A 25,676-nucleotide genomic window follows, 5' to 3' on the forward strand; every position below is an offset into this window, starting at 1 on the left:
GTGTAGGGAGATACTACTTATTTTTTTTTTAGAAAAATAAAACCAATGTCCAAGTAGTATCAAAACCCTGCCGAAATTTTGAATTTTTTTTAGTTTGATTTATTGGAAAAGAAAGGAGTATTGTTTACAAAGTTTAGTTAATAGGGGGAGAACTATGCCGGTTTGATTCTCACAGGGCGTGAGATACGTAGGCAACCCTCATCGGGTCCAACCTCCCATTTTGCAAAAAATAGCCAAAAAAAATTCAAAAAAATTAAAATTTTTCGTCATAGAGTCGGGTGTTACCTTTTTTTTATCAAAAATAGCCGAATGTTCCCAAAAGGGACGCCGGAAGGCTGACTTTGCATAAACGGCCACTTCTGTCATTTTTATTATTGATCGGTTAACTCGCACAACCTTAAAATCTTTGTCCTTGAAGTGCTGAAAGGTCGTGTTCGGAAAATCCGGTCTTTCTTTTATGAAAAATAATCAAATCGTTTTGAGTCAAATAAATTTTCTTTTGTTTAATCACATTAATAAATGTGCAGAATGAGCATGACTCAAAATGAGCCTTTTTCAATCATGAATAAAATCCTCCTCCAGTTGCGGCTATGGTGGAATGATTTAGGCAAAGAAGGGCGAGACGAAGTCAAAAAACATCTGAAAGGTCTCACGGGTTTGTTGGGTATCAGGCCTCGAGGGGATATTATAAGGGCACTGGTCCCTTACTGGGACCCTGCGCACAATGTCTTCCATTTCTCGAACTTTGAACTCACCCCGACTTTAGAGGAAATAGAAGGGTACATCGGCAGTGCTGAGGTTCCGTTGAGGCATAAATACCTGGTTTCTCCAAGAGCCGTAGCGGTGCACCGGTTTTTGGACTCGTTAAAGATAGTCAGAATGATCTATAACCCAGACTTGGCGAATGGTTTTTGCACTCTGAGCTTCATATACCAAAGATATGGCCACATAGAAGGATTCGACAAGCCAGAAAACAAGTTGTGCAGCAAAAGTAACCGTCGAAAATGGGATGAACATAGCCGGGATGCTTTCATGATAACCTTCTTAGGGCTTTTAGTGTTCCCAAGAAAAGATGTGAATATTGACATAAAGATAGCTGGGGTCGTCAGTACTTTTCTCACTCAAGATGATAGCACGCTTGCGCCCATGATTGTATCTGATATCTTCCGAGCTCTCACGACCTGCAAAGCTAGAGAGAACTTTTTCGAAGGGTGTAACTTGTTATTGCAAATATGGATGACCGAACACCTATGTAACCGAGCCCAGTTCCTGAGCCATGGATCTTCTGAGAAAACCTACATAGAGGAGTTCTACACCAGAATTAATGAGGTCCACCTACCTGAAGGAGTCTCGGCATGGACCTCATATTTTCGGACCCTCAACTCCAGCCAAATACAGTGGACATTGGGATGGTTACCGATCAACGAAGTCATATATATGCCAGCAGCTAGGCCCCATTTTCTCTTGATGGGACTTAAGAACATTCAACCTTATGCGCCGTATCGGGTTTTGAGGCAACTTGGGAGGTGTCAGATAGTACCGAAAGATGAGGACCTGAGCACCCAAGTGATTGAGATCAGTTCTGATGGCCAGTTTCCTGAAGCAAGGGTCCGCCAGATTTGGAGCCAATGTCAATACTTAGAGGCAAATACTTGTGTACTGAATCGGGCAAGAGGGGAAGTTTCACCCGGATATCAGGCTTGGTACAAAGGGGAAGTGTCATCTGGAAGGCCGGCTAAAAGACCTCACCTTCAAGAATTTGCCAAGTCCTCACAAGAGCATTGGGACTGGTTGGCGAAGAAAAAAGAATACAGGGCCACAATAGGCAAACTAAAGTAGCAGGTCATAGATCTTCAATTTGAAAGAGAAGTTCAGACCGCAGCCAGTGAAAGGGACAGAAAGAAATCAGCCCAAGAAAATGACTCCCTTAGAGCTCAAAACCGATAAGTCATAATGGATGCCGACAACCAACGGAGAAGCCGATCCGATAAAAGGTTGATAGCAGGGTTAAGGAATCAGGTCATTGAAAACCGAAAAGACTTGGAACGATCTGAGGCTAGCATAACAAGAATGCGGGCCAGATGGGCAAAAGGTACAGCAACACGGAAAAAGAACCTATGGCAAGTAAGAAGGGATTATGAAGGGAGCATCGCAATATTAAGAGAAACAAATTCCACTCTCAAAGATCGGGTCTTCAAACAAGCCCGAGATGCTAGAACGGATAGGGAATGCTGCTATGATTCAATAGCCCTAATGGAAGAACAAATAGAGAGGTTCCAAGATCAGCTCGTTGACAACACTCAAGTATTGGGACTAAAGAATCAACGAATAGAACAGCTGTGTATGGAAAAGGATAGAATTAGGGGTAGGATCGATGAGATTGGGCGCTACATCACCACGAAGTGCCTAACATGTGAAGAAATGCCCCGTGATACCCTTTTTGCTTCAGTCATGGGTTATGTCCACCGGATCATGGAGGAATTAAAAAGCTTGAAAAGAGGCCTGGCATCAAAACCCGCGAAAAGGCCGAACAATGCCTCGCGGGCACCAAAATTCAAGGCTTTAATGTATCCCTAGTTCAAGTCTGCACTTGTTTGTTTTTAAGAGTATGTTCTCTGCCCTTCTGTTCTCTTTTCATATCAAACAATGTTAATAGTGTGGAGTCTATATTTCGTTCAAATGGTAGCTTGTAATAGCATATTTTGGTAATAAAATGCAAAATTGTGTATTTATTTTTACTTATGGCAGAACTACGCCCGGTCTGGTTCATGCGGGGATATGATACATAGGCAATCTACATAAGATTCTACCACCACTAAACGATAAAAAGAAAAGGCAAGGTGAATAAAGAAAGGACATAAGCCGGAATGACGCATTGCAGTCGAAGCAAAAACATGTTAGAAATGGTTAACTGCCTAGGAACATTGCATTCCCCAATGTGAAATTGCAATATGTGTTAAACTCTAACGCTAACAAGTTTGTTGTTCTATTACCAGAGAAAGAGATTTCAAAACAGTTAGCTCGTTAGAACGTTCTGGCAGATTACCATTACCACAAAAGATCAAAAGGGCCCATTCCGGAAAGTATGTCTGGTTCGGACAAAAGTGTTGAGGTAGAAAAGACAGAGATGCAAATGATGAAGGAGGAAGTAGACAGGTTGAGACAAGAGATAGCTGGGATGCACCTAGCCTGGACTAAGGGGCAAACACCACCAATACTTCCCCCTGCTCCTACCCTTTCACCAGCTCGGACTCCGGAACACCCTTCTACTGGTCCATCAACAAGCTTCCTCATTGCCCAATACTATCAAGGGGAAACTTCCTATAATCCCCAAGCTTCACCACCCAAACAAAATCCTCCTCCACCAGCTGTTCCTGTTTTCGTGGCATCTCCACCCGCCGCATTGCAAAAATCACCCGATGAACCATTGTTTCAGGTTCACGACAATCAATACTATCCTCCTGAACTCACCTTCAAAGCACCCGACCATACACTTACACCCCTCACCTTCAGCTCCTGACAGAAACTGAGAGGCCAGCTAAGAATCCGGAGCAGGACGAAGTGCTACGTAAAGTGAAAAGCCTGGAGCAGTCCTTTAGGAATATGCATGGATTGGGCAGCTAGGTCAGTGTGTCTTATAATGACCTGTGTCCCTTCCCCAATGTTTAATTGCCGGCAGGTTTTAAGATGCCAAAATTTGATCTATATGAGGGTCATGGTGATCCCATGGTGCATCTACGAGGTTTCTGTAGTAAGATGAGAGGGGCAGGTGGAAAGGATGAGTTGCTGATTGCTTATTTCGGTCAAAGTTTAAGCGGGTCCGCATTAGAATGGTACACAAGGCAGGATCCTAGCAGGTGGTATACCTGGGACGATCTAGCACAAGTGTTTGCAGGTCATTTCCAGTATAACCTCGAGATCATCCCCGACCGTCTCACACTGTTAAAACTTGAGAAAAAACCTGGAGAGAGCTTCAGGGAATTCGGATTCCGTTGGAGAGAACAAGCAGCAAGAGTCGATCCGCCAATGAGAGAAGGTGAAATGGTGGATTACTTCTTACAAACTTTGGAGCCAACTTACTTTGGTCACCTGGTGACGTCAGTTGGTAAATCTTTCAATGAAGTAGTAAAAATGGGCGGCATGGTTGAAGAGGGACTCAGGTCCAACAAGATAATGAGTTATTCGGCGATCAAGGCCACAACTCAGGCTATCCAAAGCGGCACGGGAGGTGCGCTTGGGAAAAAGAAGAGAGAGGAGGTCGCAACAGTCAAAGCAGGTACTTGGTCCAGATCAAGAGGTCCAACCCCTCGCTACCAAACCAGACCCCATTACCCAAATTATCCACACAATCCATACAACCCTCCACAACCCTATTATCTACCACAAGAGCCTCATTTCTCCGTCCATCACACCCAAACTTACACCTAGCCTCCGGCTCGTCCGCAATAGTGTGCGCCGGCTCCCCAACATACATCCCCCTCTACAAAACACATATCCACCACCAAGGGCCTACATGAATCCTTCAGGGCCAAGCTTCCGCGGATATCAGGCTTTTAGAAACAAAAGGATGCAGAAGCCGAAAACATTCACTCCGTTGGGAGAAACCTATACTACTATGTTTCGCAAGTTGAGGCAGATAGGCTTATTAAGTCCTGTTGAACCCAAATTGCCAAATCCCCTTCCCAGAAATCTGGACTATTCAGTAAGCTGTGAATATTGTTCGGGGGCTCTCGGGCATGATACTGAGAAGTGTTGAAAGTTGAAGACTGCCATACAAGATCTTATTGACACAAATAGGATCGAGGTTCAGGCACCAGAGGCACCCAACATCAATGAAAACCCGTTACCAGTGCACCATGAGGCCCACATGATCAAACTAGTGCACGAAGGAGGGAACCTTAAAACACCCTCACAAACGGTAATGATGATTCGTGCCAGTCCGAATGAAAATTCGACCAGTGGAAAGGCAGTGGTACAGTTGGGAAAGGTAGATGACAAGCCATTTGTGGTAGTGGGGAAAGGTTCGCCTGTTGCTGCAAAGAAGCCAGAGTCAGCCAAGGCAGTGCTGCAGGGAGTATCAAGCACATCAGTGTTGGTGGTAAAGGGGGTCCACGTAGAACCAGTTGTTATCAGGCCAGTCATGCAGTTGCCGATAACAAGTGAGAAAGCTATGTCGTGGAGCTACAGTCAAGTGACAGTGATGCATAAGGGAAAAGAGGTTGTGGAAGAGGTATACGAGGCTCATGGGTTAACTCGTTTGGGGAGGTGTTTTGTTCCCGCAGAATTGAGAAGGACCAATCCTGTAACAATAAAGAAGCCAGTAACAGAGAAAGAAGTAGAAGAGTTTTTGAAGAAGATGAAAGCCCAGGACTACTCAATTATAGAGCAGTTGAGAAAGACCCCAGCCCAGATTTTGTTGCTATCCTTATTGATCCATTCAAACGATCATTGTCAGGCCTTAATGAAGATTCTGAACGAAGCCCATGTCCCGAACAGGCTCTCAGTGAACCATTTGGAGAAAATAGTGCACAAGATCTTCGAAGTAAAACGAGTGACATTCTCTGACGATGAGTTACTGGTAGAGGGTACACAACACAATAGGGAACTATACTTGACGGTAAAATGCGACGACTCGGTGGTCACTCGAGTACTAATTGATAATGGATCAAGTGCCAATATCTGTCCTTTGGCCACTCTGAACAAACTAAAGGTTGCTGATGATAGGATCTACAAGAATAGCGTCTGCGTCTAAGGTTTTGATGGGGGCGGTACTGACACAGTGGGTGATATCGTACTGGAATTAACCATTGGTCCAGTCGAGTTCACCATGGAATTTTAAGTGATAGATGTGGCGGTATCGTACAATCTTTTGTTGGGACGACCCTAGATCCACGCAGCTAAAGCAGTGCCTTCTACACTGCATCAAATGGTCAAATTTGAATGGGATAGACAAGAGATTGTGGTACACGGGGATGACGGTACACATGCCATTAGCGATGCCATTGTGCCCTTCATAGAAACCGACGATGACAAGGGCCCATGGGTTTATCAGGTTTTTGACGCAGTCTCAGTAGACAAAGTTCCTGAGGGTGGGGGCCTTCCACTTCCCAGAGTCACAGCTGCAACCTTCATGATAGCCTCAGAGATGTTGAATAGAGGGTTTGTACCAGGAAAAGGTCTGGGGATTGATCTGCAGGGAATGGTCCAGCCAGTTTCTTTGCCCAAGAACCTGGATACTTTCGGGCTGGGATTCAAGCCCACCGTAGCGAATGTAAAGCGGGCCCGCAAGTTGAAGAAAAGAGTCTGGGTCCTTCCTAAGCCAACCCCATGCCTTTCCAGATCATTTGTCAAAGCAGGGTGCAGAAAGTTGCCAGTCCCGGAAGTTCTTGAACCCTTGACGGGCCAGATGGAGATTTGAATGAGGGCTTTAAAAGAATGTTCACAGTTGTCAACATGATAGAAACTAGAGAGGGTTCCAGTAAGGCAGACATACAGTTTGTGGGGCCTAGGGCCAATGTCAACAATTGGACAGCTACTCCTCTTCCTACTTGGAGGGAGTCCTGGTAGTTGGCTATGATTTTCCTTTTTGTTTCTGGATTATTCCAGGGTTGTAATCCATATTCCTTTTTATTTCTATTATTGCTCAACAAAGTGTGAAACCTTGTTATCCCATAATTCAATAATATGAAAAGTTTCTTCTTCATTCCTTATTTTATTTTTATTTTTAATTCTTGTTACTTTCTTTTCTTTTTTCCTGAACAATTCTTTTCATACTGGTCTTAACGACATTGCATGCACAACGGATCTTCAACCTAGTCTAAAATATCAATCTGATTCCGAACTAACTATACAAGAGGTCGATTATGATAATGAATCGGAATACAATGAGGATGAAGCCTTCGAGGAGATAAACAGGGAGTTAAGCCAGTTTGAAGAAAAATCCAGGCCCAACTTAAATGACACAGAAGCCATCAATTTAGGGGATGCAGGTGATATCAGAGAAACTAAAATAAGCATCCACATTGTACCAAATATCAGGGAGGAATTGATCAAAACACTTATTGAGTTCAAAGATGTTTTTGCATGGTCATATGACGACATGCCGGGGTTAAGCACGGATTTAGTAGTTCATAAATTACCTACCGACCCGGCATGCCCTCCCGTCAAGCAGAAATTGAGGAAGTTCAAAACGGATATGAGTGTGAAGATTAAAGAAGAAGTAACCAAGCAGCTGCAAGCAAAGGTTATTCGTGTCACTCGATATCCTGATTGGTTAGCTAATGTGGTGCCGGTGCCGAAGAAAGATGGGAAGATCAGGGTGTGTGTCGATTACCGCAATCTGAACAGGGCAAGCCCAAAAGACAACTTTCCTTTACCCAACATCCATATCTTGATCGACAATTGTGTCGGACGTGAGATCAGATCTTTTGTAGATTGCTATGCTGGGTATCATTAGATTTTGATGGATGAAGAAGATGCGGAAAAGACGACATTTATTACGCCATGGGGAACTTATTGCTACCGGGTAATGCCATTTGGTTTGAAAAATGCTGGGGCAACGTACATGAGAGCGATGACCACTGTGTTTCATGACATGATCCACAAAGAAATCGAGGTATACGTGAACGATGTGATCATAAAATCCAAGAATCAGGAAAACCACGTAGCAGACTTAAGGAAGTTTTTTCAAAGGCTTCAAAGGTACGATATTAAGCTCAACCCGGCCAAATGTGCATTTGGAGTTCCATCTAGAAAGCTGTTGGGATTCATCGTCAGTCGGCGAGGTATTGAACTGGACCCGTCAAAGAACAAATCTATCCAAGATTTGCCCCCGCCGAAGAATAAGACAGAAGTAATGAGTTTGTTGGGAAGGTTGAATTACATCAGCAGATTTATTGCACAACTCACAGCAACCTGTGAACCCATTTTTGGTTACTGAAGAAAGATGCTGCGATAGAATGGACGGCAGAATGTCAGGAGGCATTTGACTAGATCAAAGGATATTTATCAAATCCACCTGTGTTGGTTCCACCTGAACCGGGGAGACCATTAATCCTTTATCTAACGGTCCTGGAGAATTCGTTTGGCTGCGTGTTGGGGCAACACGACATTACAAGAAGGAAGGAGCAAGCCATCTATTATCTCAGCAAGAAGTTTACAGTATATGAGGTCAAGTACACTCAACTCGAGAAGACATGTTGCGCCCTAACTTGGGTGGCCCAGAAATTGAAGCATTATTTGTCCTCATATACTACTTATCTCATTTCCCGCTTGGATCCACTAAAGTATATTTTCCAAAAGCCTATGCCCACAGGGAGGTTAGCAAAATGGCAAATATTACTCATGGAGTTTGACATTGTCTATGTGACGAGGACGACCATGAAAGCCCAAGCGTTGGCCGATCACTTGGCTGAGAATCCTGTTGATGAAGAATACGAGCCGTTGAGGATGTATTTTCCTGACGAGGAAGTAATGCATATAGATGAGTTGGAATTACCTGAGGAACCAGGTTGGAAGCTTTTCTTTGATGGAGCCGCAAACACGAAGGGAGTTGGAATAGAAGCAGTACTTATTTCTGAAATAGGACGTCATTATCTTGTTACAGCTCAGCTGCGTTTCTATTGTACCAACAACATGGCTGAGTATGAGGCATGCATTTTGGGTCTACGACTAGCTACAAATATGGATGTCCAGGACGTTTTGGTCTTGGGAGACTCGGACCTCCTGGTGCATCAGATTCAGGGTGAGTAGGAAATGCGGGATTTGAAACTCATACCATATCGACAATGTTTGCACGATCTGAGCAAGCGATTTCGATCAGTGGAGTTCAGACACATCCCGAGAGTTCACAATGAGGTTGTCGATACATTGGCCACTTTAGCATCGATGTTGCACCACCCAGACAAAATTCATGTTGACCCGTTGTACATCCAGGTTCGTGATCAACATGCTTATTGCAACATGATAGAGGAAGAAGTGGATGGCGAGACATGGTTTTATGACGTCAAGGAGTACCTCAGGATGGGGATATACCCGGAGCAGGCCACCGGAGATCAAAAAAGAGCCATTCGGCGATTGTCAAATGGATTCTTCCTCAGTAGAGGAGTGTTGTACAAAAGAACCCCAGATTTGGGATTGCTGAGATGTATAGATGACAGTCAAGCCACGCCCGTTATGACAGAGGTACATACTGGAGTTTATGGGCCACATATAAGCGGATATGTATTGGTGAAGAAGATTCTTCGAGCAGGGTATTATTGGCTCACTATGGAGCGTGATTGTATCAGTTTCGTGCGGAAATGCCATCAATGTCAGATACACGGAGATTTGATTCATTCTCCGCCGACAGAATTGCTTACAATGTCAGTGACATGGCCATTTGTTGCCTGGGGCATGGATGTCATTGGACCTATTGAACCGGCAGCTACCAACGGTCATAGATTCATTCTGGTGACCATCGACTATTTTACTAAGTGGGTTAAAGCTAAAACTTTCAAATCGGTAACCAAGAAGGCAGTGGTGGATTTTGTTCACTCCCATATCATATGTAGATTTGGGATCCTAAAAGTGATCATCACGGATAATGGTGCTAATCTTAACAGCAATTTGATGAAAGAGGTATGTCAACAGTTTAAGATTACACACCATAATTCCACACCATATCGTCCCAAGTCGAATGGAGGAGTTGAGGCAGCCAACAAGAACATCAAGAAGATACTGAGGAAGATGGTAGAAGGATCCAGACAATAGCATGAAAAATTACCATTTGCATTGTTGGGTTATCGCACCAATGTCCGTACTTCAGTAGGGGCAACTCCTTATTTATTGGTATATGGAATTGAAGCAGTAATACTGGCGGAAGTTGAAATTCCATCCCTTCGGATTGTCGCTGAGGCTGAGATTGATGATGACAAATGGGTCAAAGCCCGGTTGGATCAGTTGAACCTAATTGATGAAAAGAGATTGGCAGCTGTGTGTCATGGCCAATTATATCAAAAGAGAATGGCGAGAGCCTACAACAAGAAGGTGCGCCCCAGAAAATTTGAGGTGGGGCAGCAGGTGTTGAAACAAATCCTGCCACATCAGGCCGAAGCAAAAGGCAAGTTCGCCCCGAATTGGCAAGGACCGTTCACTATAACCCGAGTGTTGTCCAATGGCGCTTTATGTTTAACAGATATCGATGGGAAATGTGTCGACATGGCTATCAATTCTGACGCAGTTAAGAGATATTATGTATGATTTCTTTTGATTGTAATTGTTGTTTGTTTGTGGCTGGCATTTATCGGAGAATGAAGTGATAGAGACAATTCTTTCTTCTATCCAAACACTTTATCATTTGCTTCCCTTTCTGAGCCTTATTTATTCTTTCATATCCCCCTTTTGGAATCAGTAATTGAAATAAAAGAAAAAGAAAAGGAGAAAAATAATGATAATAAAGACAAAAGAAAAGTCACAAGAAAAACAAAGGAATTGGGAACTACGTTTGACCTGATTCCTCAAAGAAGGATACGTATGCGCTTCACGGCTCGGTCATAGTGTAACAAAAAACAAAAATCCCCAAGCAAGAAAAACTGGGGCAAAAGTTTGTGTTTATAATTTTGGGAAAGAAAGTTGATTCCAAGAGTTCTAATGTTTTACCCATCAAAATTATTTTGAACCTCTTGTTACCTCTTTTCTTTTAGCCATACACAAAAACCTCTATTGATGTCCAAAAAAGACCTCCCGATCAGTATCTGAGAAGTGCTAAGTCAATGCAAATGGAATTCGGGAATAACACTCTGATCCCCAGCAAATAAGAAGATCATAAGCTGAAAATGAATTGATAGCCGAAAGAATCCCCAACAAAGAGAGTCATATCGGCAGCACTCCAATCCCCAGTTGAAAAATAAAATAAAATGAGAGAGTCTTATCGGTGAAAACCTTCACAGGCACCATAAGGCAACGAAAGATGAGAGAAATAAAACGAGAGAGTCTTATCGGTGAAAACCTTCACAGGCACGATAAGACGACGGGAGTTGAGAGAAACGAGAGAGTCTTATTAGTTCGAAGGGCACTATGAGGCGACAAGACAAGATTGGCGGAAAGGATCCGCATTTGGCAAAGAGATGAATGCCTATTTATCCCCAGCAAAATGAGGCCATCTGAAAGATTGATTGATATGAATAGACTGGGTTGATCAATTCGAAATGCATGACATGATCGTTGGGATCGGTTATATCTCAGATAAATTCTTTTCTTTCTTTTTCCCCAGCATTTGTTCAGAAAGACTTCTTCTTTTTCTATTTTTGAAATCATCACTTTATCATTTCTTGGTTTAAAGACTTTACCTCCTTAGCAGTTTGTCTTTGGAAAAGGATTTTCAGAGCTTACTACCAGTTGCCAAAATGGTGCAAAACAAAATGCAAATAGGACAGGCCAAGGATAAGGCGACAAAGAGAAAAGAGGTTGGTCGCAAGACCAAATAATGAATGGGTATAGAGCCCAAGATGACCAAATTTCTAGGGGAAGTTGGAGAAAAATATAAAAACGACAGTTAAAAAGTTATGGATCAAATTCCAAGAGGATCCCCAGCAGATTTGTGAGATACAGGAACAACTCCGACAGATTCTCGACCAAGCTCCACAATGGTCAGACAACACAGAGCGGGGAAGGAAGAGAAAAGAAAAACCATCCCCAGCAGGAGTATCATCCTCAGCAAATAATATCATCCCAGTAAGTTTTGTAGCAAAGAAGGGAAAGGAAAAAGGGAACCATCCCCAGCAGAAGTGGCACGACCACTCACCACGTTTTAAACTAACAAATTTCTCTTTGATTTTAAGCAGGGAAAGGAAATATTATTGACAACAGGAAGACAGGGTCACAAAGAAGATTATCAAACTGGGGCAGAAAATTTTCTCTCATTACAAAAATTTTCTTGAAATCAGATAGCCATTTGGGAAAGAGAGAAGATAACACAAGTTTTGAAGGAAGTAAAATCCCCAGCAGTACAAGAGAAGGGAGATACAAGTTTTAAAATAAAAGCAATCTTGGAAGAAGCAAGATAACCCAAAGTTTTAAAAGTAATGGCCTTTGAATCAATATCATCCCCACCATTGTTAAAGGGAGGAAGTTAATTCCCCAGCAGTGTTATTCCTGGAAGGTTTCAGGGAAGTGAAAGCACCAGCTTTCAAGGAAATAGTCGTGGAAGAAGGAAAATGACATATTAATGAAATAAAATATTGGTGTTATCCCCAGCAATTTTTAGAGGAATAAAACACCAGTTTTGAAGGAAGCAGTTGAAGAAATCAGGAGCCCGCCTAGAGAATGGAGGTGTTACATTTTAAAAGTTGGAGAAGTCAGTATCCCGCCTGGAGAATGGAGGCCGAAATATTTTTAAAGTTGTTGAAGTCAGGAGCCCGCCTGGAGAATAGAGGCTGAATTATTTTTGAGAAAGTTGTTGAAGTCAGGAGCCCGCCTATAGAATGGAGGTTGTTAAATTTCAATTTGGAGTCAGGAGCCCGCCTGTAGAACGGAGGTTGTTTATTTTAAGTTGGAGTCAGGAGCCCGCCTGTAGAACGGAGGTTGTTTATTTTAAGTTGGAGAAGTCAGGAGCCCGCCTGTAGAACGGAGGTTGTTAAATTTTAAGTTGGAGAAGTCAGGAGACCGCCTGTAGAACGGAGGTTGGTAAATTTTAAGTTGGAGAAGTCAGGAGCCCGCCTGTAGAACGGAGGTTGTTAAATTTTAAGTTGGAGAAGTCAGGAGCCCGCCTGTAGAACGGAGGTTGTTAAATTTTAAGTTGGAGAAGTCAGGAGCCCGCATGTAGAACGGAGGTTGTTAAATTTTAAGTTGGAGAAGTCAGGAGCCCTCCTATAGAACGGAGGTTGTTAAATTTTAAGTTGGAGAAGTCAGGAGCCCGCCTGTAGAACGGAGGTTGTTAAATTTTAAGTTGGAGAAGTCAGGAGCCCGCCTGTAGAACGGAGGTTGTTAAATTTTAAGTTGGAGAAGTCAGGAGCCCGCCTGTAGAACGGAGGTTGTTAAATTTTAAGTTGGAGAAGTCAGGATCCCGCCTGTAGAACGGAGGTTGTTAAATTTTTAAGTTGGAGTCAGGAACCCGCTTGTAGAACAAAGGTTGTTATATTTAAAAGAAGTCAGGAGCCCGCCTGGAAAATGGAGGCTGAATTATTTTTCAAGAAACTGTTGAGGTCAGGAGCCCGCCTGTAGAATGGAGGTTGTTAAATTTTAAGTTGGATTCAAGAGCCCGCCTTTAGAACGGAGGTTGTTTATTTTAAGTTGGAGAAGTAAGGAGCCCGCCTGTAGAACGGAGGTTGTTGTATTTAAAAGAAGTCCGGAGTCGCCTGAAAATGGAGGCTGAATTATTTTTCAAGAAGCTGTTGAGGTCAGGAGCGCGCCAGTAGAATGGAGGTTGTTAAATTTTAAGTTGGAGTCAGGAGCCCGCCTGTAGAACGGAGGTTTTTTATTTTAAGTTGGAGAAGTCAGGAGCCCGCCTGTAGAACGGAGATTGTTAAATTTTAAATTGTTGAAGTTAGGAGCCCGCCTGGAGAATGGAGGATGAATTATTTTGAGAAAGTTGTTGAAATTAGGTGCTCGCCTGTAGAACGGAGGTTGTTATATTTAAAAGAAGTCAGGAGCCCGCCTGGAAAATGGAGGCTGAATTATTTTTCAAGAAGCTGTTGAGGTCAGGAGCCCGTCTGGAGAATGGAGGTTGTGTCATCTTTCAAAAGTCAAGATAGAGTCAGGAGCCCGCCTGCAGAATAGATGAATACGTTTTAAGATCAAATCAGAAGCCAGTAATGAGGAGGGTTACAACAAAGAATCCCCAGCATAACAAGCTTTAATGTAGGAAGTAGTGTCCCCAGCAGACAGAGCGGAATAATAAAACTTGTGTTCAGAAAAGCAAAAGGTCAGTGTCATCCCCAGCAGTTTTCGAAAGAAAGGTATCCGAGGAAACACAAGCCGACAAGAAAGCAAAAGCAACCAGAGCGCGTGGAAGATAGATAAGATTTTTTAATTCCTAGTTTAGTCTAGCCTCTAGTTTTCTTTTGAGCACAATGTAACAAGGAGATCGGTAAGCAATAGTAACAACATGCAACAGCAGTAACAGCATAAAGCAGTCCCATGGTAGTCCCAGCTGCCAAAACTTCTCGAACTACATTAACCTGATTCCCTTCTAGCCAGGGATATGTAGGAAACCTTTCAAGCAAAGGTTCGGTTAAATCATTTTCAAAAATGCTTCACACGGAGTATTCCAACGGGCAAAACTTGCTCGTATCCACTCACTTTATCTTTGCACGAAAACCCTTCGTGTTTTCGGACAAAGAGGGGCAGTTGTGAGCACGTGATTTTTGCTTCACGAAAACTACTCCAAAAAGAAATCAAAAAATAAAACAAAATTCTCTTAGTGTACAATTTTAGGATTTGCGTGGCAGTTTTTGATAATTATTTGTGTTTTTGTCCATAAATATTTACCTTGTTGTAGTTAATTGAAAAATACAAAAAATACACGTGGCATACATATTTAGGATTTAATTATGCATTTAGGAATTCATTAAACCATCATTTGGCTCTAAAAGGAAAATCATAAAAAAATATGCATTTTATTCTATTTGTTGTCATTGTGTGATTTTAATTAAACATTTTAACTTGTGTGCTAATTGTTGTTAAGAGTTAATTAATATTTTGTAGTTTAATTTTGGTTTTACATTTTTATTTTTAGAATTTTTGTATAATTGTTAATTAAAATAAGAAAATGAAAAGAGTTGAATATAAGGCAAATCGGATCTGGGCCAAAATTTTAGACCAAAAATCAGGCCCAAACATTCAAAAGACCCGGTCCATTTCAGCCAGTCCCTCAGAAGACTCAAACGACGTCGTTTTTGAGTCTCAAATCTGGGCCGTTGATTTGTTTCAATCAAACGGTCCAGTTCAGCCCCTGCATAATTGAAACGACGCCGTTTAGGTGATCAGATCAGGACCGTTCATCGTTTTTGATCCAATGGCTCCCACGCTTTCCCTCATGACCCGACCCACTCCCATCTAAGACCGACCCAATCCCCACTAAATCAAAATGACACCGTTCCCTTAAGTGAAGAGATCCTGGCCATCAATCTCACCTGATCCAACGGCCGGGATCCACCCACCCCTCCCCTATATAAACTTAATCTTCTACCCCAGCCCCCCAAACCAAACACCCCCCCTTTTCCTGTTCATCGTCTCTTTTAGAGACAGACCCCAAACCCTATCCACCTTAGCTCCCCTTCGCCTGAAACCCGGCGGCAACAACGCCGCCGACCACCACCTTAACACCATAAGACCATCTGACCACCCCCATTCCAAATATGCTACTCGTTTGGTTCGAATCTTCCTCATCTTCTCGAATCTTCATTTGAAGATTCGAGCCAAATGGAAACCTACACCAACCAACCCCAAACTCACCCCAAGGCACCCCCTAACCACCCTCGTTATGGATCTGTTGGTTGCTCATCTCAAATCTTCCTGGAACTTCTCGAATCTTCATTTGAAGATTCGAGCTGACTTAGATCTACCCCAACTAGTCCCTAATTCACCCAGTTACTCCCCTGACCTCACTCGTAACCAAACCAAGCTTGGTTTGGTTTGAATCTAACCAGAAACCTCAAAGCCCCAAATCGACGGTATGAACCCTAGAAATCCAGAACCTTGGGGTCTGTCCAATTAAACGAAGGGTTGGGGTCTAATAGACCTTAATCGAGGTGTTCTCAGTTGAGAACACTTCGATTAAAGTCTGTTCGACTTCAAAATGTCCGAGTCCGAAGATCGAACCTGGGTCCGCATAATTCTGATATTTTTGAGGTATTTTTTTTTCACTTTTGTCTGTTTATATCTATTTACTTGTTAGTTTAGTTTTATTGGTTTTTTTAATTCTTTTGTCAATTGATTCTGTTCATCTTCAGTGGACCTTTTTATTTGGTCCGATTCTGTCATTTGTTTATGTTTGCTTTAATTATTATGTGTTATAAATTGTGTAATCGATTAATAAGTTGCATTGATTAATTAATTTCCTGTTAGTCTATGATTTTCTCAATAACACTGATTGCCTATTGCTTTGTTGCTGATTTGTTCAGTGTCAATTGTAATATATAATCGGTTAATTAAGCTTCGTTGATTAGGTCGTCCGTATAGTCTGAATCATTTGACATTCTGTTGTTGATTGTTTTCAATTGTTAGTTATCCGATTAATTCAGATTCTGTCTGATTATGAGCATCGTTCTGAATCATTGAAACTTTTGTACTTGATGAATTTTTCTGCCTTAAAACTACTAACTGTAATTGGTTTATAGCTGTAGTAATTTAGGTGATCATATGGGAACTAGTTTAATCAAGGATTAACTTTCTTCCTTAGATGAGTTGATACAGCTGATAGGCAGTAATATTAAGAGGTTTCAGGGGTGATTTGGGAATGAAACAGTTAGGTTTATATTTTAGTATTAGTGCTTTGTTAGTGGGGTATTAATTAATACACTAATGGGGAACCAAAGGGAGTGGGTGCTGAAATTAAGAAAAAGCCTTCCTTAGTGGGATTTTAATTGGAAAATTCAGACTTAGTGGGAAATTTAGTGGAAAATTCTGATTTAGGGGAAAATGGGGGTCGGGCAGTAAGTTGGAAAGGAAGGGCAGACTTGTATAAAAGAGTGTTGAGGCTGGAAATTGAAAAAAAAAAGGTTGGGGAGAGGGAGGAGAGATAATATTTCCAGAGAAATAGAGTGCATATAGGCTGGATTTTGATTCTAAAAGGTTCAGAAAATAGTTTAAGTGCTAAGGCTGGATTTTTTAGAGAAAAGTCCAGAGAGAGATAGAGTGTTAAGGCTGAACTTTTACATTAAGAGTTTCAGGTTGCTTTTCTTGAGTGTTTGACAAATCAGAAACTACTGTTTCCTTGCATCTGTCTGTGTTTCATTTTGGTACTGTTGGGTTTCAGTTTAGTATTTCCTGGGTTTCTGTTGGTGGAGTACTGATTGCATTGAGTTCATGGGTTTTCCTGCTTGGTTTTAATCTTTCCTAGGATTTCTACTATTGTTGCCTACTGGTTTACTGGTTATTGTTGTACTGCTGTGTTGCTGTGTATGCTACTGCTATTTTCTGCACTTATCTTCCTCTTCTTCTCTTTGCTTTCCAAATACCAGGTACACAAATTGTTACATTCATTCTTGTAGGCTGAAACTTGAAGCATGAATACAAAGAAATGAAGAGTTGAAGTTTTAAATTCATTGTAGTTGTCTACTTATTTGTATATACATTAGAATACCTCTTTCATTAGAATCATGTAGGTGTTTGTTTATGTATAACAGGACATGCCTTTTGTAGTAGTTTAGTGAGAAAACTACCCATGTATGCTTAGTTAGAAGGATTGATGGTATAGTAATTCCTGTTCTTTTACTTCAGTATTATTTGTTAAATAGTATATATCAAAAGCATGTTAGGCCATTTAGATTATTCTTAAACATTCAATAGTTATCTCATTGAACAAATGGCTTATTTCTGAAACTGGTAGGAACATTGTTTAATTAGATACCATTAGTTAATTTCATGCATGTAAATGGTTTAGGATAAAAAATTAGATTTCCAAGTTCTTTCATTCCAGTAGAATGCCACTTTAAATTTACAGAAATCTGTTAACAAAATGACACCATTTTTTTGCAAGCTATGAATATGTGTAGAAACCATTAACTAGACCCTATTGGATTAAGGATGGCCCGGGTCCAGTTTTACCCCATATACGTTGGACCTGGGCCCATAAATGGAAAACGTATCGCCCTTATTGCATCATTTTCAGAATTAACGAATCGTATTCGAAACTTAACTATAATAACCTGCAAGCATGTAAATAAATTAGGTACTTTTCTTCTTTTATTTTAGAGACGGACGGAAATAGAAAAACATAGTTACTATAGGACGATCCTTTAAAATAAAATGAGGCATGCCTCGCCAGAGAAATCACAAGTTGCGGGCCCTCGATAAAAAGGCATAATAAATGGATAGACTTCGGGATCGGCCGCTTAGTGAACTCCATGGTCCTTCCCCAAAAATAACAATACGCTAGTCTCTTTAGGACGCGTCTTTAATAAATTACGTCCTTAAATACGGGTGTGCATTTATGTAACCCAAATCCAAATCTCAACGGAGTCGAAACGTGTCAATAACCACGAGTACATTGATTGTGACGAGGTTCGAGATACGTTTTCACAATGTTGCAATTCCTTGTTAAAATAACAATAATAATAATAAAAGCGGTAAAAGAGTCATAACTTGCACCAAGTTCATAATTATTAAAATCTGATAACAAGCCGAATATGACAGTTGAACGACCGTGCTAGAACCACGGAACTCGGGAATGCCTAACACCTTCTCCCGGGTTAACAGAATTCCTTATCCGGATTTCTGGTTCACGGACTGTAATACAGAGTCATTCTTTTTCTCGATTCGGGATTTAATTGGTGACTTGGGACACCCTAAATCTCACAAGTGGCGACTCTGAAATAAATAAACAAATCCCATTTCGATTGTCCTTTAATTGGAAAAACTCTTTCCGTGCCCCTTTTGCGGGTGGCGCAAGTGAAAAAGGAGGTGTGACATAGAGTATCTGACATGGTTAGCCTACATTGTGCTAGTGCCAAAAAAGGATGGGAAAGGTAGAGTTTGTGTTGACTACCGGGATCTTAATCGGGCCAGCCCCAAAGACGACTTCCTCTTGCCTAATATACACATTCTTATCGACAACTCCGCCAAGCATGAGTTGTAGTCTTTTGTTGATTGTTTCGCTGGGTATCATCAGATATGGATGGATGAGGAAGATGCAGAGAAAACGGCTTTCGTCACGCCATGGGGAATGTACTGTTACAAAATGATGTCATTCGGTTTGAAGAACACTGGTGCCACCTACATGAGAGCCATGACTACCATCTTTCATGACATGATACACAAGGATATCGAGGTATATATGGATGACGTCATCATCAAATCCAAGAAAGCCAAGGATCACATGGCAGATCTAACAAAGTTCTTTAACAGATTGAGGAGGTACAATCTGAAACTGAATCCTGCCAAGTGTTCATTCGGGGTTCCTGTTGGAAAATTATTGGGTTTCATCATGAGTCGTCGAGGAATAGAATTGGATCCATCAATGGTCAAATCAATCCAAGAATTGTCGCCGCCAAAGAACAAGAAGGACGTAATGAGTTTTCTGGGAAGACTCAACTATATCAGCTGATTCATAGCTCAATCCACGATCATTTGTGAACCTATCTTCAAAATGTTGAAGAAGGATGCTGCTACCAAATGGACTGATGATTGTCAGAAAGCTTTTGACCGAATCAAGGAATACCTATCAATGCCTTCGGTCTTGGTTCTGCCTGAGCCAGGAAGACCCATATTGATTTACCTTGCGGTATTCGATAGAGGATTCAGTTGTGTTCTAGGACAACATGATGAAACAGAGAGGAAGGAGCAAGCCATCTACTATCTCAGTAAGAATTTCACACCGTACGAGGCCCTGTATTCTCTTTTAGAATGCACTTGTTGTGCTCTGACTTGGGTCACGCAGAAGTTGAGGCATTACTTCTATGCTTACACTACTTATCTCATATCCAGAATGGACCCTCTGAAGTATATCTTCCAGAAGCCCATGTCAACTGGCAAGCTTGCCAAGTGGTAGATCCTGCTAAGTGAATTCGACATTGTTTGCATGACCCAGAAAGCAATCAAAGGGCAAGCTTTGGCGGACCATCTCGCCGAGAATCCCGTGGACGGAGAATACGAGCCCCTAAAAACATATTTTCCCGATGAAGAGGTATCTTTCATAGGAGAAGATATTGCAGAATCCTATGATGGTTGGAGATTGTTTTTCGACGGAGCACCAATAATCAGGTTCCCTTAGTATCAGAAACCGGCCAGCACTACCCGGTATCCGCCAAGCTCAGGTTCCCTTGCACCAATAATATGTCCGAATATGAAGTCTGCATCGTGGGGCTCAAAATGGCCATTGACTTGAACGTTCAGGAATTGCTAGTGATCGGGGATTCAGACTTGCTCATACATCAGGTTCGAGGAGAGTGGGCAACCAAGAACTCTAAGATACTTCCCTACTTGCATCATATACAGGAGTTGAGGAAAAGGTTCACAAAGACAGAATTTCAGGACGTCCCCAGAGTCCAAAATGAGTTTGCGGATGCATTAGCTACTTTATCGTCCATGATCCAGCATCCAGACACAAATTTCATTGATCCCATCCCAGTAAAGATTCATGATCAGCTAACTTATTGTGCCCACGTTGAGGAGGAAGCGGATGGAAAACCATGGTTCCATGACATCAAGGAGTACTTGATAACATGGGCATATCCAGGACTTGCCAACGCTACTCAGAAGCGTACACTTCGTAGGCTATCCAGCAACGTTTTTCACAATGGAGGAATCCTGTATAGGAGGACTCCCGATTTGGGTTTACTAAGGTGTGTCGAAGCAAAAGAAGCATTGTAAGCACGTGATTTTTGCCCTATGTGAGAATTACTCCCAAAAATTCAAAATAAAATAATTTTCCTTTGTGTGCAATTTTGAGAATTTTCTTGGCATTTTTGATAATTATTTGTATTTGTCCATGCATGTTTATTTGTTAAATTAACAAAAAATACAAAAATATGTCGCATTTGCATTTAGGATTTATTTCTACAATTAGGAGAAATTAAGTTTGTTTTTACAAGAACAAAAAAATCATAAAATAATGTACATTGCATTTTTAGCATTTAATGTCCAAATTGTGTGGTTTTATCATAATTGATATTTAATTATGTGTTAACTATTATTAATAATTAATTAACACTTTTATAAATTAATTTAGTTCTATAGGATAAATTAGGATTTTTAGAATTTAGTTTTAGTTTAAGAAAAAATAAAAGAAGAAAAAAGAAGCAATAAAAGAAGAAAAAAATCACATTGGGCCTTTTCTTCAATTCTAAACCATAAGCCCAAAACCAAATAACCCCTTATCCAACCCAAAAACCCCCACCGGGTTGACCCGACCCGGTTCGCCCCATAACCCCAAACAAACACCCCCCTTCTTCCATTTTTCATTTTTGAAAAAAACCCTAAATGCCACGACCGGGTTTACTCTTTCTTTTGTTCCAGTTTCGCATTCTTGCTCATTTCTTGTGATTGGCTCACATTTAGATAAGCAAGAGTGTATGCAATTATTTTGCATTGCATTAGCCCAGACAGTATAGATAAATGCGTAGAAAGCTGCCCAGTCACATGTTGTTGCATAGTTCACTGTACCCAAGGGCCATTTGGTGAAGCTCACACATATCACGCTTGCACTGTTTTTTAACCTCCTCGTGCCCAGCATCCACGCTTGTAACCTTTTTTGTTTGATCTAGGCTTATTCAGCATATCTATTCCTTTGCATATATTTAATTCCTTTCCATTGGAATGAATGCATTGCATTAATACCACCAATTGAAATTTCATTAAATAGTATGCTTAGAATACCGTAACTATTCCAGGTGTGCTTTTCTTTCTTTGCCTTTGACATTGTCCATAATTCAGTAGTGTGGTCCTGTATTTTATTCTCTGATGGCTGATTCGATCCCTTCCTTGTTTCCACCATTCGCTCACCTAAAGAGTAAGACAAGGATAGATCACCTGCAAAAAAGGTAGCTGTGTTATGAAAATTGGATACCATCTTTTTCTCCTCCATATCCATCTGCTTTCCATTTAGTTCCTGGCATCCTTGACCCTTAGATAAGGACATTGTGATTTATCCGAGTTCACAATCCTCCTACCATTTGAATCAAGTTGTGCAAATCCTTGAGCTTCAAAATCTCCATTATCCAGTGCACAATTGGCTATGTAATCTGCTAGGCTGTTGCCCTCCCTTAGAATATGAGAAGCTCGAACGTTGCATTCCTCCATCAGCATTTTGATCTCCACAACATCTTCATTAATGTTCCGAGGAGCTTCCCATTTTCCTTCCAAGATATTCCTCAAGAGCATGGAATCTGTTTAAAGCTGTACGTTTGATAGTTGATTGTCCAAACAGTACATTAATGATTCCAAAATCGCAACAGCTTCTACCTTATTATTTGTGCAATGGGGAATTTCCTTGCCTAGTGCATACATTACATTTTCTTCGTCATCTCTGATTACATACCCTATTGAACTCCTTCCAGTGTCTCCCCTACTCGCACCATCAGTATTGATCTTGATCCATCCTGCATTAGGTTTTTCCCAGATCACTTTTGTCACCTTCAGTTGTGGAGTATACTGCTCCAATTTTTGAATCAAGTCTGGCCATTTGTGAGGCACATTTTGCATGCTAGGTTTCCTTATTTTGACTAGCATCTGTAATGTGGTAGACACTTGGTATATAAATCGATTTATTGTCACCATCTCTCCATACTTCTGGCTATTTCTTCTTTTCCATAGCTCCCACACAATGATAGCTGGTAATGCTTGTAGAATAGGCTGTAGACGATGTACAACTTTTGTTGTCCAGCATTTGACGATTGCTTGATGCAACGTCAAACCCTCCATGCTAAATCCTGAATATGTTAGGAAATAGGTCCAAACTCTTGTGGCTGCAAAAGATGTAAAAAACAGGTGCATTAGTGTTTCCTGTTCCTGTGCGCAACACCAACATTTCGATGGCATAAAATAGCCCAATCGCCTCATCCAATCATCTAATGGCAGCTTTGCTTTCCAAACCTTCCACAAGAAGAAAGATATTTTAAACGGCAATCCGTGTACCCACATTTTTTTGTACGCCATCGCAGGATCCTTTCTTCTTCTCAAAAAGTCCCAATCAGACTTCACACTAAAACTTTCTCTTGTTTCCAACATCCAAAATGGTTTATCAACAATATCAGATGCGGCTGGAGGCCTTATATTGTCTACAATGTGCTCTACAATCTCCTCTGGTAATAATTCCACTAGTTTGTCAACATCCCATGTATCTTGTCGTACCACCTCGTGCACATTATTAACAGATTCATCAATGACCAAATCTGGCGGAGTAATAAAATATAATGCGCCAAGTCCCGTCCAGTTTTCATACCAAAAGAGAGAAGATCCCATTCGTGGATGCCAACCAATTTGATGCTCAACAATATCCCTGCATTCTAACATCCTTCTCCAGATATGAGATCCATCACGCCAAGGGACAATAATAGGATTTAGTTTCTTGCAATATTTTTGGCTCACAAACGAACTCCACAGGCTAGGTTTCGTTCTAAAATTCCACCACAACTTGCAGAATAATGCTTTGGAGACATCATGAAGAGATCTAAAACCTATTCCTCCCTCATCAGATGGGAGACACAAATTAGTCCAAGATGACCAATGTCTACTTGTCCCTCCCACCGTACTACTCCAGAAGAATTGTGCAAACATCTTATGCAACTTGTTTATAACATATGTAGGGGATTCACAGCAGATAGTAGATGAATTGGCATGCTTTGTAGGACGTGCGTTATCAAAATATACCTTCCTCCGACTGAGAGTAGTTTGCCTTTCCATGTCTGTAACTTGTTCATGACTTTGGTGATTAAACCTTGGTAATGATTCATCTTTCTTTTTGCATAATAAATGGGGCACCCAAGGTATGTAAAAGGAAAATCCTGCCTGTCAATCCCAGATATCCTTACTACTTTATTTACCACATTTATAGGAGCATTATGGTGCAAATATACAACAGATTTCGCCTTGTTAATGAGTTGTCCAGATGCAGCTTCATAATCAGATAGGACTGCCATTATTAATTGCAATGAAGTTTCATCCGAAGAGGAGAAAATAATAGAGTCATCGGCATATGCAAGATGGTTTATCTTAGGACTCCATTTAGGCAATCCAAATCCACAGAAATGCAAATTCAAATGTAATGCATTCAAACCTCTTGATAGTGCCTCAGCTGCAATAATAAAAAGGGTAGGGGATATCGGGTCTCCTTGTTTCACTCCCCTTGTCGACTTGAAGAAACCATAGGGCTGCCCATTTAACATTACAGAATACCAATTGTTTGAAATGATACCAAACACCAAGCCTATGAATCTTTCCCCGAACCCCATCTTTCTCAAAAATTTTGTCAAATAAAGCCAAGATAGGTGATCATAGGCTTTAGCCATGTCTAACTTTATCACCACATTTGGACCTGCTTTCGTCCTTAGCCTAATATTTGTAATTATTTCTTGAGTAAGCAGTACATTCTCAACGATATTCTCCCTTTAGCAAAACCTGTCTGTTCATCTGATATTATATTAGGGAGCAATCCAGCAAGCCTCTCATGAATAACCCTCGAGAAAACTTTATTTATAAAATTGCTAAGGCTAATAGGGCGCATATCAGAAAAATTCAAAATCTCTTTCTTCTTAGGTAATAGCACCAAATTTGTGTGAGTCACAAACTTTGGTAGACTATGTCCATTGAAGAAAGCTCTAACCATGTCATAGATATCATCTCCGACTATATCCCAACATGCTTGAAAGAAACAACCAGTGAATCCGTCAGGTCCACCGGCACTGTCCCCATTTAGCCCAAACACTGCCTCTTTCACTTCATCTTTGTTAGGCTGCCTCAAGAGCATATCATTCTGCTCCTTATTCACCATGTGTGGCACATGATCCAGTATGTCAAAATTATCAGGGACATTATTTTCATGAAATTGATCAGTGAAATACTTTACAGCTTCTTCTGCCATAGCCGTTGAATCTTCAATCCAATTGCCCTCGCTATTTTGGATTCTCTTCAATTCCAACCTTTTTCTTCTCCCCACGACTTGCGCATGAAAAAATTTTGTGTTCCTATCTCCATCTTTGAACCATGACATTCCAGATTTTTGCTTCCAAAATTCCTCCTCTAGCATTAAATATTTTATGAACTCAGCTTGAACTTTCATAAGCCTTTCTCTATTCTGAAAGGACGGGTTCAACTCGAATTGTGCTTCATGAACTAGGGCAACCTCTTCCAAACTAGCAATCTTTTGAAAGATGTTTCCAAATGTAGCCTTGCTCCATATGGAAAGAGCTTTCTTCACTTTTTTGAGCTTGAAATTGAATAAAGTGAAAGGATTCGCCTGAAAGTCTGCTTTCCAGTTTTCTGCTACAGTACTTCTGAAAGTTTCATTTTTTGTCCAGAAGTTCAAAAATTTGAAGGACTTCTTGATTGGGATTGCAGAGGCCTGTATGCTTAACATCATCGGGCAGTGGTCTGACCCAGTTTTGGAAAGATGATTTACCTCTAAACCTGTAAATATCTGTTGGAATTGTGCATTGGATAATACTCTGTCGAGTTGCTTGAAAATACAGTCCTCTTCACCTCGACCATTCCACCAAGTGTAAATACTTCCTTTGAATCCAAGATCGAAAAGGTTACAATTATTTACACAGTGCCTAAAATCAAGGACCTCATTCATGTGGACGGGCAGTCCTCCAAATTTTTCTTCTTCATCCCAAATTACATTGAAATCTCCTCCGACTAGCCACGGACGATCCATGTCCCTCGCAAGTGCATATAAACTGTCCCACAATTCAATTCATTCTGTTGCATCACAACTTGCATACACCAATGTAAGGATGAATTCCTTGTTGTCTCCAGTTTTGTACAGATGCAGTGTCATTTGCTGCTCCAGGTCATACATAATATTAACCTCATAGATCTCG

General features: G+C 41.1%; 1 protein-coding gene across 1 annotated transcript; it reads right to left on the minus strand.

The window, feature by feature from the left end:
- Nucleotides 1–21,403: 21,403 nt before the first annotated feature.
- LOC138884254 (uncharacterized) lies at nt 21,404–24,086 on the minus strand. The gene is made up of 4 exons (XM_070165327.1): nt 23,506–24,086; nt 22,131–23,386; nt 21,807–22,022; nt 21,404–21,666 (listed from the first exon to the last, which is right to left on the minus strand). Exons 1-4 carry the CDS (start codon nt 24,084–24,086, stop codon nt 21,404–21,406), a joined length of 2,316 nt encoding a protein of 771 aa, XP_070021428.1.
- Between the last annotated feature and the right edge of the window lie 1,590 nt (nt 24,087–25,676).

The sequence above is a fragment of the Nicotiana sylvestris genome, chromosome 2 (genome assembly GCF_000393655.2).
Source record: "Nicotiana sylvestris chromosome 2, ASM39365v2, whole genome shotgun sequence".
In the NCBI taxonomy this organism is placed as follows: Eukaryota; Viridiplantae; Streptophyta; class Magnoliopsida; order Solanales; family Solanaceae; genus Nicotiana; species Nicotiana sylvestris.